The 14,991-nt window shown below is 36.3% G+C and overlaps 2 protein-coding genes across 9 annotated transcripts in view; both read right to left on the bottom strand.

Moving 5' to 3' along the window:
• LOC116000032 (transcription initiation factor TFIID subunit 12b-like) overlaps positions 1 to 4,119 on the bottom strand; it is a 6,206-nt gene extending 2,087 nt beyond the window's left edge. For 3 of the 8 annotated variants that reach the window (XM_031240026.1, XM_031240028.1, XM_031240030.1), the window contains exons 1-6: positions 3,956 to 4,119; positions 2,975 to 3,880; positions 2,358 to 2,573; positions 871 to 1,449; positions 523 to 597; positions 316 to 394 (exon numbers count right to left, since the gene is read on the bottom strand). In XM_031240026.1, the coding sequence (XP_031095886.1) occupies positions 316 to 394; positions 523 to 597; positions 871 to 1,449; positions 2,358 to 2,573; positions 2,975 to 3,661 (1,636 nt within the window). In that variant the 5' untranslated portion in view covers positions 3,662 to 3,880; positions 3,956 to 4,119. Of the gene's footprint in view, positions 1 to 37; positions 97 to 315; positions 395 to 522; positions 598 to 870; positions 1,450 to 2,357; positions 2,574 to 2,974; positions 3,881 to 3,955 lie in introns of all 8 variants that reach the window. The other 5 variants (XR_004094057.1, XR_004094056.1, XM_031240032.1 and 2 more) reach the window with 5 other exon arrangements.
• A 1,836-nt stretch (positions 4,120 to 5,955) lies between these two features.
• On the bottom strand, positions 5,956 to 11,250 carry LOC115999501. Its single transcript, XM_031239349.1, has 8 exons — positions 11,028 to 11,250; positions 10,211 to 10,621; positions 9,812 to 10,126; positions 9,062 to 9,658; positions 8,510 to 8,622; positions 8,133 to 8,250; positions 7,533 to 7,812; positions 5,956 to 6,301 (listed from the first exon to the last, which is right to left on the bottom strand). Exons 1-8 carry the CDS (start codon positions 11,248 to 11,250, stop codon positions 5,956 to 5,958), a joined length of 2,403 nt encoding a protein of 800 aa, XP_031095209.1.
• Between the last annotated feature and the right edge of the window lie 3,741 nt (positions 11,251 to 14,991).

The following is a 14,991-nucleotide window of genomic DNA, read 5'->3' as shown; positions in this document are numbered from 1 at the left end:
AAAAAAAAAAAAAAAAAAAAAAACACAAGCACTGTACCAATTATATGTATGGATAACCCTTCCATAAAATCATATTAAGTGGTACAGTGCCCTGCCCTGCATTAATTGGAAAGGTTTATTTTACGGCAACCAATTTAAGTGTGCCATAAAATAAACCAAAACAAATGCCCTCAATTAGTAATTTGAATGTAATACTTTGCAAGACTTGGCATAACTACAATGAAACTTGAAGTTATGAAGTCATAAATGGCATGATTCTAGAGAAGATAAATAGACAAACAACACACATAAGTAAGCCACTCTTGCAGGACAGACCTAGATGCAACAATACATCCTTCGATTCCAGGGTTGATGATTTTCTATGCTTCGCCAAATTGCAAGCGAATGTAGTAATCTGCAATAACCATGCAACAAAAGATTTCTATATATTAAGAAAAGGCAAAATGAAAATGATGTGATTTGCATAGATAGCTTCGAATGCCAGACACCAAATGAAGAAAGAAAGAGTATTCAGAGCCTCACTGAATCAATGAAGTCATCAGCAATCTCTAAAAGAAGATCTTCAACATCAGGATCAAGCTTACCCATAGAATCCACCTGGACCATTATAAAGATTGATCAAAGCACTTGAAATAATATCCTTATGGGAAGAATTACTTGAAGCAACAAAGACATATCTTAACATTACTCTATATGTCAGAAAGTCTCTTGCCAAATGTCAGATTCTTAAATTACTAATTTACTTTGATTTTGTATAGAGCTTAAAGTGGAAATAATTTTCAACCTAAAATTCAAACTGAACTGATGTTCTTATGGTTTAACTATTATTCATAAAGGACACTTTTAAACAAGTGGATCCAGAGATTGAACCTGTGAAACTAGATCCTGTATTTTTCTCTTCCCAAGAAGTTGGTTGCTTGCTTCAGTTCCCTGGCTTGGGCTTCCCCCAGGAGTAGTGGCTCCCGATGCAGTAGCATCTGGTTGTGATCCAGTTAAACTCATTGATTTTTGGCATGTGGGGGCAGCCATATGCAGAGAAGACTGCTGCTGTTGATGCAAAAGCTGCTGTCCAAGCTGTTGTTGCTGGTGGTCTGCTGGCTGCGACTGTTGCTGCGTTGGTGCTGGTGGTGCCTGCTGCTGCTGCTGCTGCAGCATCTGGGGATGCCCCATTTGTTGCTGCTGTACAATTTGGGATAACTGTTGTTGGTTCATAGCCATTGAATTTTGATGTAACTGTTGACTTGAAGCTAATTGCTGCTGAATAAGTAACCTCTGCTGCTGAAGACGGAATGAAGGGGAATTTGGTGAAGAAGATAATGAAGGCATTTGCTTTAACCACTGCTGCTGAGCTAAAGTGTTCTGTATCATAGCTGATTGAACATTTGGAGTCAATCCAGATAACTGAGGATTCATAAATGACGTCCTTTGAAGGTTCTGTGCCTGTAATGTCTAGACAACATTATGACACAAAAAATAAACTGAGAAGAATGTAGCAGTCAACACATGAGCAATGAGTCAATGACACCTCATCAATAGAAAAAAGAAAAGGCAGCATAAACTCTATTTTCATATTCTCAGGCTTTCAGCAAGTGTATGTGTGTAACAAGACATAGCAATGGAAATGCTAAAAAGAAGACATAGCAGGTACTTTTACCAAGATTAAGCTTCCCTAAAGTTTGCCTTAGATGCAATTTTTCATTGCCAGTATGCCAATAAGACTTGACTCAAATCCTTAACTAGAGTGAATTTAAAAAGTATATGTAAGCCTAAAAAAAGAGTACTAGAGTAGTACTCTGTATTATAGTATAGTCAGCTTAAGCAGCACAAAATTGTTGGTCCTTTCAATATTGCACTGAATTGTTGATTTCTAGTGAGAATTCAAACAGGAGTTATAATTTTAATGGTGGCATTAGACAACGGGACATGGGATCAACGCAGAATATTCTGGAGGTAGAGCTGATCAGTAACTTGAATGGGAAAGAAGCCAAAGAAAATTTCTAGAAATGCCAAAACGTTGAGTAGTATATCCCCAGATAGGCTAGAAATTCACCAAACACTATCAAATGATGTTCCCAAAGGACTATTTCTTATGCCTAAAAATTTTTCTCTAGAACAAAAACTAGACAACTCATGTTGCTTGGGAGAGTAAAACTATTGTGCAAATACATGGCCTAATATAATCTAAGTAAAACCTAATTTAAGGATATGACTGCAACTAAATTCTTTAAAAGGTTTGCTACAAGTCTACCAATACTATGAAGTGAAAGAACCAAAACTAAATAAATAAATAAAAGAAACATTGCAAGAGTAGATTCTACCATAATGGATGCATACTAGCAAAATATTAAAATAAATACCTGATTGGAGGTGAGCGGAGTTTGCTGAGACACTTGCTGCCTCAAGTGGGCCTGGTTCATCCTTTGCTGGGCATAAAGGGATCCATTGGCTCTAAGTTGAGAGCTCAAATTTAGAGGTCCCATCATCCCCATTGCTTGAATTCCCTGCAATGGCTGCCCATGGGAGCTCCCTAGATGCAGCTGAGATCCCTGCACCAAACCAGTCTTCTGTCGAGGCTGCACCAAGAAGCAAAACCACTTCAGAAATGCACAAAGAAACAAGCTTTAACTCTCTCTCTATACATATATAGTAATGGACTTCTTTACAAAATACATGCACCACGCTAATATCACTCATCAAAATACAGAAATATTCTCAACAAAAGAGGCCTTCTAGCACTACATTGGCACCACCATTCCAGAAAAACTCACAAGATTATAACAGCTATCTCTATGGGTCAAGCTCATATTCCCAGTATGCTTGGATTAAGGTTCTAGAACAGGATCAGATAAACACACATCTGAACTTTTCTACGTGTCAATGCTCAATTTCAAACTTGGAACTATATCATGCTAGGGGAATATAGTGTTGTTAAACAAATAGTGAATGCAGATGAATAAAGAAGCAACTTCCATACCGCAGACAAAAATTGAGACTGCAAATTAAATTGAGCAGTCGCAGCAGCAGCAGCCATGACATTTTGTCCAGGTAACATGGAGAGTTGCCCGGTCTGTCCTATCAATGACGATCTAGATAAATTCCCACCACCAACCATCTGCCCCATTTGTTGCTGTTGGGGATTCTGCTGCTGTTGTTGTGGTTGCTGTTGCTGAGGTACACCACCGCCACCACCAAAATTCATCTGCCCGTAAAGCCCAGCAGCCATTTGCTGTCTCGTCATACCAAACTGCTGCTGCTGCTGCTGTTGCTGTACTTGACTCAACCTCGACATTGAGGTCGATCTCTGCAAGCTTTGCTGCATCTGAAAATTAGAGGCCATGGCAGCCGCCATCATATTATTGTTGTTATTGCTACAATTGTTATTGTTATTGTTGTTGCTATTACTACTCTGCTGCTGCAGCTGCTGCATTTGTTGCTGTTGTTGCTGAAGCATCTGTGGCTGTTGTTGTGAAGGAGTCATGGGGATTTGCGGGAGGTCAACAGAAGGCGAGTGAAAAATTGAATTTGACGGCGAGGGCATGGGGATTCCAGCATTCGACACTGTCCCAGCCGCCCCGGCCGTTTGTAACTGCGTGTTCGACGCTTCCATTACTTGGTTCCCTGATTGCATTGGTTTCGGGGATGAGGATGAATTTTCCGCCATTTTTCACTCAATTCGGAAAATTCAACACCAATAATATCACAACTCCACTTCGGTCATACAAAAGAAAATAGCTCTCGTCTCTACGGTTGGTAGGCTCCTTTTGATTTGGGGAGAAAATGCTACTATCGGAGAAGAAAATCCGCTATGGAAACGTTATTATCCTCTGCCCCCGTGTCTTGCCCGAGAAAAGAAGGAAAGATGAGGCAGCGGTAATTTGCTCTAAAGAAGAAGAAGGAAGAAATTTAGTTGCCCTGAAACTAAATTTGAATAAACGCAATCAGATAAATATGTTACCTCGAAAATTGGATCTTCTGAAGCAGAGAAGAAAGCTTGAGCGAAAATCTTTGTTATGAGAAATAGGTTTTCGGAGAAGCTGAGAGGAAGAGGGTTTCCGGTGGCAGAGATGAGATGCTTCGTCACACTGCACACGGACACGGTGACTCCATGGAGAGGGTGCCGGTTCCTGTCCGTTTTGGCAAATTTTACTGTTGAACATAGTCCAAAATGGTGAAATAATTAGCTCTGCTTGTATAACATATTCGGTGTTATTTTATATATCTAAAAATAATAAGTGTTTCGTTTTTTCGGTTAAGTTTTTTTATACGTTATGCTATAAAAGTTATACTTTACAATATTTTGGACAAATATACCTCGACCGTTATAATTTATGTATCTTTTTCACTATTGCTACTATGCACATGCATCCACCATAGATTTTCTTATCTTTTTTCAATAATAATAATATATACACATTATATATTGAAGTTATATGTTAATTATTTCTTAAAATAAAAATATAAAATTTATAAAAATGTTTTACATTAATATTATTATTATTTACAATAATTTAAATATCTAAAATCTAAATATATATCTATAATTTTAATATAAAATATTAATATTGGGCACCTATTTTTTGCGCATCGCGCATAAAAATACTAGTATATATATATATGAGTAAATTTCACTTTTAATTCTAGACTATTGTGACATTGTCATATTTAATCTTAGGAATAATGTTCAAATTGACCACTGAACGTATTCAATTAGGCCGAAATAAAAGTTCAATTAGGCCATGAACACTCCAAATGCATGCAATTTCACCTGATAGTAGGTTACCTCCCATTTCATAGGCTGTCTGCATACATGAATGGCGAGTTGGCATTTTAAAATTTTTTTAATAATAAACTTTAAAAATTAAATTAAATTAAAAATTTTATGAAAAAAAAAAACAATCGCCATGATGCAATGTTTATTAGAGATTTAGAGTTTTATTTTCAATGTATTATAGATATATAGAATTTATGAGTTCTTTCTGGTCGGAGACGAAGAAGGGGAGGTGTGGCCACCATTTTTTTAAAAAAATTATTTTAAAATACCCACTCATTATCCACATAAGCAGACAACTTGATAAAATGGAAGGTAACCTGCTATTAGGTGAAATTGCATGTATTTGGAATGTTTAGTAGTTTAATTGCACATTTTTTTCGTTCAGTTGCCTGATTGCACTTTCAGGTTACGTTCAATGGCTAATTTGAACCTTATTCCTTAATCTTACTAGCAGTTTACCCGTGCGATGCACGGACTGAAGTTTTATACTTTATTTATAAATATATGTGAATTGTATTGTATGAAAGTATTTTTATCTTTCAATAAGTAATTTTAGTAGAACAATAAAATAAAAAGGAGTAAAAAGATTTCATTTACGAATTATTAAATACCTCTTTGTAAACTACATTAGTGGTCGACTTAGTAGTACTATCTAACTCATTACAAATCATAAATTTGAGACCATTAGGATTACTAACTCTAAATGCAACAACATATAATTGTCCATTGACAAAAACTTTTTTTTTTTTAGTAGGAGTCCAACATGAGATAAGATTTGCCCTTGACTTTTATTTATCATCATTGCATATGACAACATGACTGGAAATTGTCTTCTTTTAAACTTGAATGGCAACCTGGGATCTGATGAAGTCATTGGCATTCGAGGAACCAATACTCTAGTACCTGAGTGATCACCTGTGGAAATCTTTGCTTCTATTACATATTCTAAAAGCTGAGTGACTATCAATCGAGTCCCATTAGATAGTCATAGAGAGTTATCTATGTTTCTTAGTAACATAATAGGAGATCCCACCTTCAAGGTCAAGGAGTGGTTTGGTATGCTAGAAGCTCTTATACCATTAAGGAATTCTAGAGTGTACATAAGCTAAAATGCCATTAGTAAACTCAGAGTTACATATTGTGTCGCAACTCAAGTATGTTCGACTCTCTGCATCATGTTATTGTCACTCATGCATTGGTTGACAGCATTTACCACATCTAGGGCTGGGGCTAGAATTGCACGACTTTCTAAAAAAAGTATGATTAACACTTTCATTTGAAAACATTGGAAATGTGCTTTCAACTATTGTTGCAATGGGATCACTATTAGAGGACAATAACATGATTGACAGGATATCAATCTCAGCAAAACCATCTTCTTGTTCACCAATTGTACCATCTCTAATTGACGCAATCCAATTTGCAAAAACCTCAAGTTTTTCAAATTCAGCAGCATCACCAATAGTGTTCAAAACCTTGCAATTGTCCCACAAATAAGAAGAATTAATGGTTGCCGCCACAATGTCTTGCCTTGTACCTTTTAGAACAACAAGCAATATTTGTCTAAAATACCCCCCCCCCTCCCTAAAACAAATGTTAGATTAACAAACCTTGATAAGTCTCTCATTGTTCTATCCAATGCTTCAAAACAATGTTTGTGCATCATCTTTGCTTCATCCCAAATTATTAATCTAGCTCTAATGATCAACTCTTTCAAGTCACTGCCAGGCCGTATGTTACATGTTGAGTCTTCTGTTAGGGAAATTGGTATTGCAAACCTTGAGTGTGCAGTCCTGCTGCCAGGTAACAGTAGTGAAGCTATACTGCTAGAAGCAACATTCAAAACGATTTCACCTTCCGAACGCAATGTTGGAGATAGAGCTTTCTATACAAATGTCTTCCGAGTGCCACCATACCCATATATAGACCTGGCAATTCGTGTATATGGGTTCGTTAACGGGTCGACACGATAACGACACGAACACGATAAGGCTAAACACGAACACGACACGTTAAGGTTAACAGGTTCAAAATTGTAACACGAACACGAACACGAACACGATTTGTTAACGAGTTAAACGGGTTGACACGATAGACACGTTTTGTTAGCGGGTTTCGGGTCGTGTCGACACGATATGACATGAAACCCATTTAAACACGCTAAATCTATTGATATATTAAAAACTAAAATTTAAAGTTAAGTTATATAAAAAAAAAAAAGAAATAAAACATACAATCCAATCCATCAAACAAACTAAAAAAAATATTCAATTTATAACATTCATAAAATTATAAAATAACATCCAAAAATCATAATTAAAGAAGTCGATACTATTTTTTAGAATAAAATTGAACACAATAAACATTCAAATTTCATATTGTTGAACATCAATAATTGGTGTATGATCTTGGCCTAATGTAGTAAATTCATTCTTAATCATGTTCATGATATATTTTGTAAAGACAATGGTTCTTACCTAAATGACAATGGTTCTTAGCGGGTTCTAAACAGGTATATGTAAACGAGTTCGTGTAAACGGGTTAACACGATAATATTAACGGGTTAAACGGGTTCTTAATAGGTTTAACGGGTTGACCTGTTAAGACACGAAAACATACCAGGTTCTTAACGGGTCAACCCGTTAACGACCTGGGACATGTTAAGGCTAAACACTAACCCGTTATTTTCGTGTTTGGTTTCGTGTCGTGTTAACAGGTCGTGTCGATAATTGCCAGGTCTACCCATATACAAAAAACATACCACCTTTGTTTGTCATATATAGCATCTTCAATGACTGAATCATAGACCACCCTTTGTTCGTCAGTAAGTTTGCTTGCCAAAAGGACACTCTGTTCAGCCAAAGCTTTACGATCATAATCCAACTCCTCATACAACAATCTATTTCCAGAGTTCATTGATGAGTCAAAATTCGGTAGAGGCATTGGCGGGAACTCTTTCAAAGACCTGTTTAGGACTTGTAGCAATCGCTCAATCTCAATTAGCGCAAGTTTTTTCTTATCATCATCATTTAAGATAAGTTCTGTAGTTACGAAAAATTACAGTTATGAATATAATGAAGAGCAAATTGCCATTTTGGTCCACTGACTATAAGGGTCCTATTAATTTCTATCCACGACTTTCAAAAGTGTTAATTGCATACCATGACTTTTTATTTTGTATCAATTTTGGTCACTCCGGCGTAATTACCGGTCAAATTCGCCAGAAAATTCAAAACCCTAAAATAATGAGGGTATTTTAGTCATTTCACATATGTTTTCTTCTTCTTCGGCGGACCTGCTCTGCTTCTCCGGCGTCTTCTTCTTCTTCTCCGACGACATTGCTCATTCTTCTCCCGCGGACCTGCTCTGCTCTTCTTCTTCTCCCGCGGACCTGCACAGTCGACGTGAACCTCCCCGTCGACTCCTTCAGGCGGTACAACTGAGATTCCTCCAGCTACACAGTCGACGTGAACCTCCAACTACGCCATTGGCGGCAACGTCATCGACGAAAGCTTCCACACCTACAGCATCGTCGCGGTCGGCAGCGCCGGCGAGTTCGCTGCCTACTCCGATGAGACCAATGGTCGAACAAACAGGGGTATTTTAGCGGTTTTGTTTTTAGTGGTTGGACTTGATAAAATTAGATTTGGAATTTCATAACTTTAGTTCAAAATATTTGTGCTTGGTTGCTTAAAGACTGCAGGAAGATTTTAGCTTTATGGGGTGAGTTTATTTTACTTGCTTCAGAGAAGAAGAAGAGTAGAGCAGGTTTGCGGGAGAAGAATGAGCAATGTCGTCGGAGAAGAAGAAGACGTCGGAGAAGTAGAGCAGGTCCGCCGGAGAAGAAGACGCTGAAGAAGAAGAAAACATATGTGAAATGACTAAAATACCCTCATTATTTTAGGGTTTTGAATTTTTCGGCAAATTTATCTGGTAATTTGGCCGGAGTGACCAAAAGTGATACAAATTGAAAATTCATGGTATGCAATTAACACTTTTGATAGTCGTGGATGGAAATTAATAGGAGCCCTATAGTTAGTGGACCAAAATGACAATTTGCTCATATAATGAATATGAAATATCACATATATCATGTAGAGAATTTAAAAAACATATACATAAACATAAATGACATACCATTATTTTGAAGTAATCTTCGTTGGGTGATGTTTGCGTCTTCAGTAAGATGTTGCCATACCAAACCTCACACTACTTCTGGCCTATTCAATGAATTGGTTGTCAATAATGTGACAAAGAGTTTTCTCATTGATTGAGCATATGACCAATGACTTGCCTCCTCAAATGCATCAATGTATTCTTTATCATTATCTAGTAATCCCCTTGCATAACATGCATCTCTGAATGTGTCATACTCAACTCCATTAAATGTATGAAGGTCTTGAAAACATGTTGGTCCACGAACTATATTAAGAAGACATCTCATATAATATAACTCATCAATACCAGGAGGTACATAAAAAATACGGCCAATTGAAAACTCCTTTTTCCTTGGATGCCACTCTCTACTATCCTTTTTCCATACAAACTTTGTAGGCATTTCAATGTAGGTCAACAATTTAGCATCTTCATATTTTTTGTTTGCCTCAAACCAACCTATAAACATGCTTTGTCCAATAGTACATTTATTTATGACATCATTGATAGAATCGTCATCCTGGAATACAATGGATTGGCAATCAGGCAAGTGGAATCTCAACCTTTCTACCGGCGGTGTCCTGTATTGCAGTTCAAATCCTAACAGGTGCCATGTTGCCTCACATGTTGATACATACCTGCAATCGTAGTACATGTTTATTTCATCAACCACTTCATTACCATCTGCGTCCACAATACTCTTGTAAAATTCAACGGTGACACGGTCATTTCCTTTGTTCACATACTTAAAAAGTTATTTGATTGACCTAGATTGGTTACACCACGCAACATTCATGTGCGCCCTATACTTTAAAAGCAACGCTCTGTTGTGTGGCACGACGTATCTATTGTCTAGCTGGATACCGTTCTTCATAACGGTTCTACCTTCATCACGTCGCCGATACACTGGGTAGCCATCTGCATCAAAGCATGAACCACTGGAAAACGTTTTCGGAAAGTGTTTGGAACACTTGCCATTGACCATACAAGGAGATTTTTTCCTTAAAGCTCCACATGGGCCATGTATCATGAATTCTTGAACTACATCATAGTATTCTTTGTCAGACTCCTTGCAAGGAATCTCAACAGATATAATATCATCCATGAAGTCCGGTGAGCTGTTGATTTCATTCTTTGCTAAGAACAACAGTATGTGTGCATGTGGAAGACCACGCTTATGAAATTCCACTGTGTAGATAACTGCAACACTAGTACATAAGAAATTTAGCCAAACGTAAACTATTGGCAATGTAGTTATCATGCATATAGATGTTAAAAATGTACTTGCTCGAACGGGACCAAATGATTTACCACCTTTTAATTCCTTGATTAAGCAATCCAATTTCATCTTGAAAACGCGGCTGACAATATCAGGCCGGTTATCCGTTCTTAAGTTCCTACCACTTACAAATCTTTGTATTTCGGGCCACTTAGGATTAGATGTGAATGTAATAAAAAGATTAGGGTAACCTATCCATCGGCATATGGCCATAGCATCCTGGTAGTTCTGAATCATGTATCTTGCACTGCCTGTGAAGCTGGATGGTAAAATAATCCGTTTACCCTGTGTGCTAGGATCAACTTCACCCCTAGTTAGTGCATCAGAAAGACCTTTATAAGCCTCACACCTAAGTGCCTTTTGGTTTGTCCTTATGTAGATTAGCCTTCCGAATTCAACCATGGTGTAAGCATCAACTAAAAATTGTTGGAACAATCTTCCCGAAAACAAAATTGTTGATACCTCCACTACTACAAAAATCACATATAACGTCGGACATATAACGTCGGTTATTGATATAACCGACGTTATATGTTAATTAAATTTATAAAATTTGTAAAAAATCTTTTAACGTCGGTTGTTCATTAACAACCGACGTCATAAGTAACTATTAAAAAACAATCATAATATCAAATTGTTAAACGCCTTCGTTTGAGAACGGGGAAAAATTGATGAACCGATACGACGTCGGTTTGGGATATAATCGACGTCGTATTAGGTAATAATTTGTTTAAAAAATCCTACAACGTCGTCCTATAACGCCGACGTTGTAGGGTTTATTCTATAAATATATAAACCCAAAGGCCTTAGTTCGTCCATTACAGAACACATAGTCGCACAGCCCACCGCTCTTCTCTTCTCCGTTGGACCCGCCATGCCATTCGCTCTTCTCTTCTCCGTTGGACCAGCCATCGCCATTCGCTTTTCTCTTCTCCGTCGGACTAGTCACCACCATCCGCACCGCGTCGCGCCGCAAGTGTCGAACCAAATTCTTTTCTTCTCTTCTTCTCTCTGCAGCCGTCGGACCAGCCACCGCCAACCGCATCGCCTTTCCGTCGCTCAGCTGCACTTCCGCAACCTACATTGTGAGTTGTATATTTTTTGAATTCTTATTTCAATTTTTGAATTTTTGGAGTTTGACAATAATTATTTTGTTATATTTGAAATTATTTATTAATGTATTTTGATTTTAGGAATTATTAGGTATGTTACCTATCCCTAATTTTGTTTTTGCCCTAAGTTTTTGAATTTTATGTTAGTACAGTAGTAATCAGAGCAGTGTGTACTTGAATGCCATGTTACATGGATTTTTAACTTTTAATTCCTTTTACGAGTGCACTGCTAGCTAGTTATTTTGTGCGTATATATGTATTTGTGCAGTTGTCATTCTCAGTTTATGTTTATGCTTAAAGGTGGTTTATTGAAGGTATATTAGAAACTTCTATTCACCTGAATTTTTAATTGCTTTAATTTACTTGGATGATTGTAATGCTTCTTCTAGTGCTAAATTCAATTTATGTTATTGAGAAATTGCTTTTTCTTTCGCCCATTTAGGATGATGCAAATTGGTCAAAACTGGCAGTGAAAGAGGTACTGATTCCCTGTTGCTAATTGTATTAAACTCTTATTCACTAAAAAAGTTGTCCGCAATCAAATATATTGTCTTTTGTATTTCTTTAAGGGACAAAGGTTAATGATGATGGGCACTGCTGATGAAATTGTCAACTCTTTAAAAAAGCCATGTGGTTGTTGAAGATATGCCAGAAAATGAGCAAGTTGTTCATGTCGTGAGTATTTTGAAATTTATGTGACATATAATTTGATAGTTCGTGTAGATACTGAAATTTTCATGGATGATTTGATCTGCTTAGTTAATTCATCTCTCATTTGATTTGTTGATCACACACTGCATTTGTCATGAGTATGCTACATTTTATTTATTTTCTTCTATGGTGTTGTTTGTTTCAAATCATGATGAATGGATTTACTTTAACGTAATTCTGCTGGCTTATTATGTTCAATGCCTTCATTCTGTTCCAGAGCTGAAGTATGCTCTTTACGCTGTAAGTTCTTCTCATTCATATTAATGGAGATCATTTATGTATTAGATGTGAACCAGATTCACTTGTTTAATTGATTTTGTTGCATGTTTACATATTGTTTTGTGCATTTTCCCTCTTAGGTACCCTCACGCGGATAGACGAAATGATATGGATAGCTCATCTCATCTTCTGACTGTTGCAACCCGTGATTTATTTAATGAACTTGATAAAAATGTCAAACGAGTGTCTCTGATGCAATTCTGAATGGTACAAGTGTTATTTTTAATGTTACTTTCTTTTGAGAAATGGATTATAACTTTTAACTTAATGGATTAAGTTTACATCATAAATGGAAGTAGGGAAACTAGAATCTCAAAAACCTTAGCTTCTTCTTTTAATTTTTTTTAAAATTTTTCATACAAAGACAATAAAAAAAGAAGAATTCAATTCAGTATGTGATAGATCAAAAGGGATAGTGGGTGACAAATTGGAATGATTGAATAATTATTTGCATTTATTTTCATGTTGACAGGTATTACGTAAGAAATATCCTCAATTTGGCCAGCTCAACAATGGTGTCTTCATGCAGCAGATTTTGCAAACTTCTTAAGTCTTACTATATTACATTCCACTTTTTATACTGCCATTGAAATATTGCAAATGAAAACAGGATGCTGAAGAATGTTGGACACAGCTTCTGTACACCCTTTCTCAGTCTCTTAAAAGACAAGTTTCTAGGTACTTTAATATCCTCCACTTGGCAACGTTAAAAATGGTAACTGGTAGATAGTTCTGATCTATAAGAGCATATGCATTGCTCTTTGGTTGATTTGGTCTGTGTTCCTCTAGTTTCAGTACTGTGAAAGTGTATGCTATTTACCTGAATTTTGTGCCCTTTTTCCAATGCAAATACATTCATTCTTCTTTGTTATATAAATTTGCAGTGATACTTCAGATAAGGTGAAGGATATTTTTGGCCTTGATCTTGTCAGGTATTTCTCCAATGATATCTATTTGTACATTTTACATGTTATGGGGAAAGTTTTTATGATATTAGTTTTTAATATAAATTTCTGACAGAAGTGGATTATCATCACACTGCAAGTCAGAAGTGGATTATCATCACACTGCAAGTCATTAGGCACTCCAAGGGTGTCAAACTACATAACGTCATTTCTGCCCTAATCTATATACTGTTAAGGAAAGCTACAGTAATGAACCATTGGGGTCTATTCATAATAAAAGATACTTTGTTAAACTATTTTTCTTGGTTCTCCCTTTTGTCACAACAAAAGTGGCAAAACATATGTGGTATCATGCCGTGAATCATTATTTCTTTGTATTTTGTATTTGTATTGAGGTTGAATTTAAAGTGTAGTTCTGAAATTCCATTTGCTATGTTGTTTAGCAGCTCTTAAAATTGATATCTGATTTTTGTTGTGTTGCTTTGAAGATAGCCGACCAAACCATATGATTGTTTTCATCTAATTTTCATTGCTCAAATATTTTTTTAAAAAAATAAAAAATAAAAAACGTTGGTTACGTAAAAAGTTTATAAAATAAATATAAATTAAATAATATACAAATTTTTTAATTAAAATGAGATACGGTGTCGGTTTTTTATAAAAATCGACGCCGTATCTCTATTTTTAAAAAATATAATGAGAAAAGGCGTCGGTTTTTTAAAAAAATAAAAAATAATATACGACGTCGATTTTTTAAAACCGACGTCGTATATTTTATTTATAACGTCTGCTGGAACTACATCGAAAAAAAAACCGACGTCGTATGTCCAAAATAATCGACGTTAAAAGGTATTTTTGTAGTAGTGCTCAGATTGTCTTTCATGAATCTTAAATGAGAAGTACTCCCTTGCCGTGACACGTTGCCTCCCACCATTTAGATTATTAGGTCTTCTAACAAATTGTATATATTCCATGTACCCCTCTTCGCCGTAAGGGAATAAAAATGGTAGGTAAGAAGGATGTAACTCGCTTATACGTTTCAATAGACCAGATCTCGACTCAACCGCAATGTCCCTATTACCTATCGATAGGTCCAAATCACCAACAATCAAGGCTGCAACTTCTGAAGTACTTGGAAAAGTTATATGTTCTTGCGTCTTTAGCTCTTTTCCCAATAAGTCTCATCTTGATCTCCACCCTTGGATTTGTTTCGATCACATCCTTAGCATTGCGAAATGATTTGACCAAAACATTGTGGTTATCCAGGACATCCTTAATGTCGGCTATAATATCTTGGTGGATGGTGTCTTTTTCATCTTGTTGCTTGCAAATTAGTAAAAAAAAAAACATTAAATGGTATGCTAACCTAAATAAAATGGATTGGGGACCATAAGAAGACAGTATATGTAGCAACCATACATACCTAACTGAGCATATCCAGTTGTTAATCTCATTCTCAGTTTCATGAATGTACAATTGTGCAAATTTCGCCTTGATCCCATCGGGTGGTAATAAGCTCCTATTAGGTGAAAATTCTGTCAATACATTCTGAATACTAGGGTAGCACTACCATTATTTATTGAATTGTCAATCTTGCCACCCATTGAGGTAAAACAGAACATGTTGTAAGATCTAATGTTCTTAAGAAAATGTGTCATCTTTTCACTAAATTTAAAAAATAGATCCAGTAACTGCTTAGGCAGCTGATTAATTGGCGGTAAGGTAATCTTTCCTTGATTGCAACATGTTGAATACTTTGGAGAACCGCGTACATTCCCT

This window comes from Ipomoea triloba, chromosome 12 (genome assembly GCF_003576645.1).
Source record: "Ipomoea triloba cultivar NCNSP0323 chromosome 12, ASM357664v1".
Classification (NCBI taxonomy): Eukaryota; Viridiplantae; Streptophyta; class Magnoliopsida; order Solanales; family Convolvulaceae; genus Ipomoea; species Ipomoea triloba.
The sequence above is the reverse complement of the archived record's forward strand: the minus strand, read 5'-3'. Positions and strand labels throughout refer to the sequence as shown.